The sequence below is a fragment of the Bison bison genome, unplaced genomic scaffold (assembly GCF_000754665.1).
Source record: "Bison bison bison isolate TAMUID 2011002044 unplaced genomic scaffold, Bison_UMD1.0 scf7180017864145, whole genome shotgun sequence".
Lineage (NCBI taxonomy): Eukaryota > Metazoa > Chordata > Mammalia > Artiodactyla > Bovidae > Bison > Bison bison.
The window spans coordinates 8,170,956-8,172,773 of NW_011494717.1; the positions used below are offsets into that span (position 1 = coordinate 8,170,956).

Here is a 1,818-nt window from a genome sequence, read left to right on the forward strand (position 1 = left end):
GAAAAGGGGGCCGCTTGGCTGGGGGAGGGGCGGGAGCTGGGGCTGGCAGCCAGGCCGGGGGTTTTGTGTGTGAGAAGAATAGGGGTTTGGCCCGCGTTGGCACACTCGCTTCCCTGAATGCTAATGCGGCCCGCGGCTTCAGGCTCGTCTCCTCTCCGCTGGGGCCAGCAGCCTCTCCGCCGACCCGCGGCGGCCCGGAGCGGGTACAGCGAGTGTCAGCGTGTCCAGGAGCGGGCTCCGTGAAGCAGCTATGCCTGGGCCGTCGGGTAGGGGTGCCTGGCGGTCCGGTGTCTTGTCGCCCATCATCAGCGTGTGATGCCGATGTCAACAGCAAAGCCGTGTGTGTGTCTGGGTGTGAATGGAATATGCTGGTCCTAGGTCGTGCCTGGCCACTTTCCCATGCATCCTAGTTGGCATCTTCCCCTCCTGGGGGTCTCTTTTGAGGACAGGCAAGCCTCCTTTGGGCTCCCCTGACCTCTGGCCCGTTGTCTTGTCTCCTGCTGTGCACCCGTTACAATGGTCAGTTTATTGTCCTCCTACTGGGCTGCGGGCTCCTTCAGGTAGGGCATCCTGCCTAACAAAGATTATGGAAGGATTGAATGAATGAATGAAAGCATGAGCAACTGGTGTAATGGCCCAGCCATCTGTCTGTGACAGTGGTGGCTATGGCTGTGGTCACCTTTTGTTATCAAAATTGTGAGTTGTGAATACGTGATCAAAAGTATGTCTTGGCCCGTGCATTAGTGTGACTGTGAGACTGAGTTGCGTCATAGGGGTGACAAGCCCCTATCGCTGTGATCCAGGTGGCTGTGCTGACTCCACTGTTGGTGACCTTGATCCATGGTTGGAGTGTGTCCTGTGTGGCTGTGGCCTGCATCCCTTGGAAAGGCAGGCGGGGGCTTAAGAGAGCTCTAAGAGGAGGTTACGGAGTAGGAGAACTTTCTCTGCTCCAGGTGAGGAGTTGAGGAGAAAGCCCCACACTCCCAACCAGATATACACATATACGTGGTGAGAGCCAGGCCCTCCCTGAAGGTCCTGAACACATCTCCGCCCCCCCACTCCTCTCCCCCCATCAAATGCACACACTTCAGGGAGTCCCCAGCCATCAGAGTAAGCCATTTCCCATTTGGTTGGGTGGCAGAAATTTATTAAGTTGTGTTGGAGGGAGCGTCCCCCACCCCCACCCTACCCACCAGCTGCATCCAGGAAACGGCTCCAAGGCCTCCTGGAAGCTGGGCCAGCCTCCTGCTCTCCTGGAAACTGTTGCTGGGGTTGGAGCCTCTGGGGCCCGGGCCCCTCCTAACACCTTTGCCCCAGTGCAGCTTCCCCCAGGACTATCCTCCTCCGCTTCTAAATCCACCCCCACCCCCGCCCTGCTCTGGCCTTCATCACTGTGTCCCACAAACTGGGAGGTGAAGGGCTCTGAGAAGGAATGCCAAGAAGCAGCTTCTCTGAGGTGGGGCCAGAGGGTATCTGAGACCCCAAAGGTTCCCTCTCCTTTGGGGTCCCTTGGATGAAGGAGCCTGTCTGTGGCAGTGGGAGAGAAGGAAGGGGCTGCCCAAGGGAGCCGTGAATCAGCTCCTCTAAGCCCCGCCATTCTCCTGACCCAAGTGACCCACAGCTCTGGACTCCACAATGGACGACCCCTTCTCAGCCCTCTCTGGGCCCCCAGCAAGGCGGGGGCCAGGAGCTGACTGGCCCAGGAGCTGATTCGCGGCTGAGAATTCTGCTGGTGTGAGTTGTGGTTCTGAGGTCCAGCCCAAGTGTCTGCTGCTCAGCCTGTCTCCCATCCTCCCTCCTCGCCCCCTCCCCCCCCCC

At 59.2% G+C, this 1,818-nt stretch overlaps 1 protein-coding gene across 1 annotated transcript in view; it reads left to right on the plus strand.

The window, feature by feature from the left end:
* The first annotated feature begins 516 nt into the window (after positions 1-516).
* The window catches only part of GAREML (GRB2 associated, regulator of MAPK1-like), a 15,531-nt gene continuing 14,229 nt past the window's right edge, over positions 517-1,818 (plus strand). Inside the window, 1 exon segment of the mRNA XM_010840689.1 lies at positions 517-560. Within this exon segment, the coding sequence (XP_010838991.1) occupies positions 517-560 (44 nt within the window).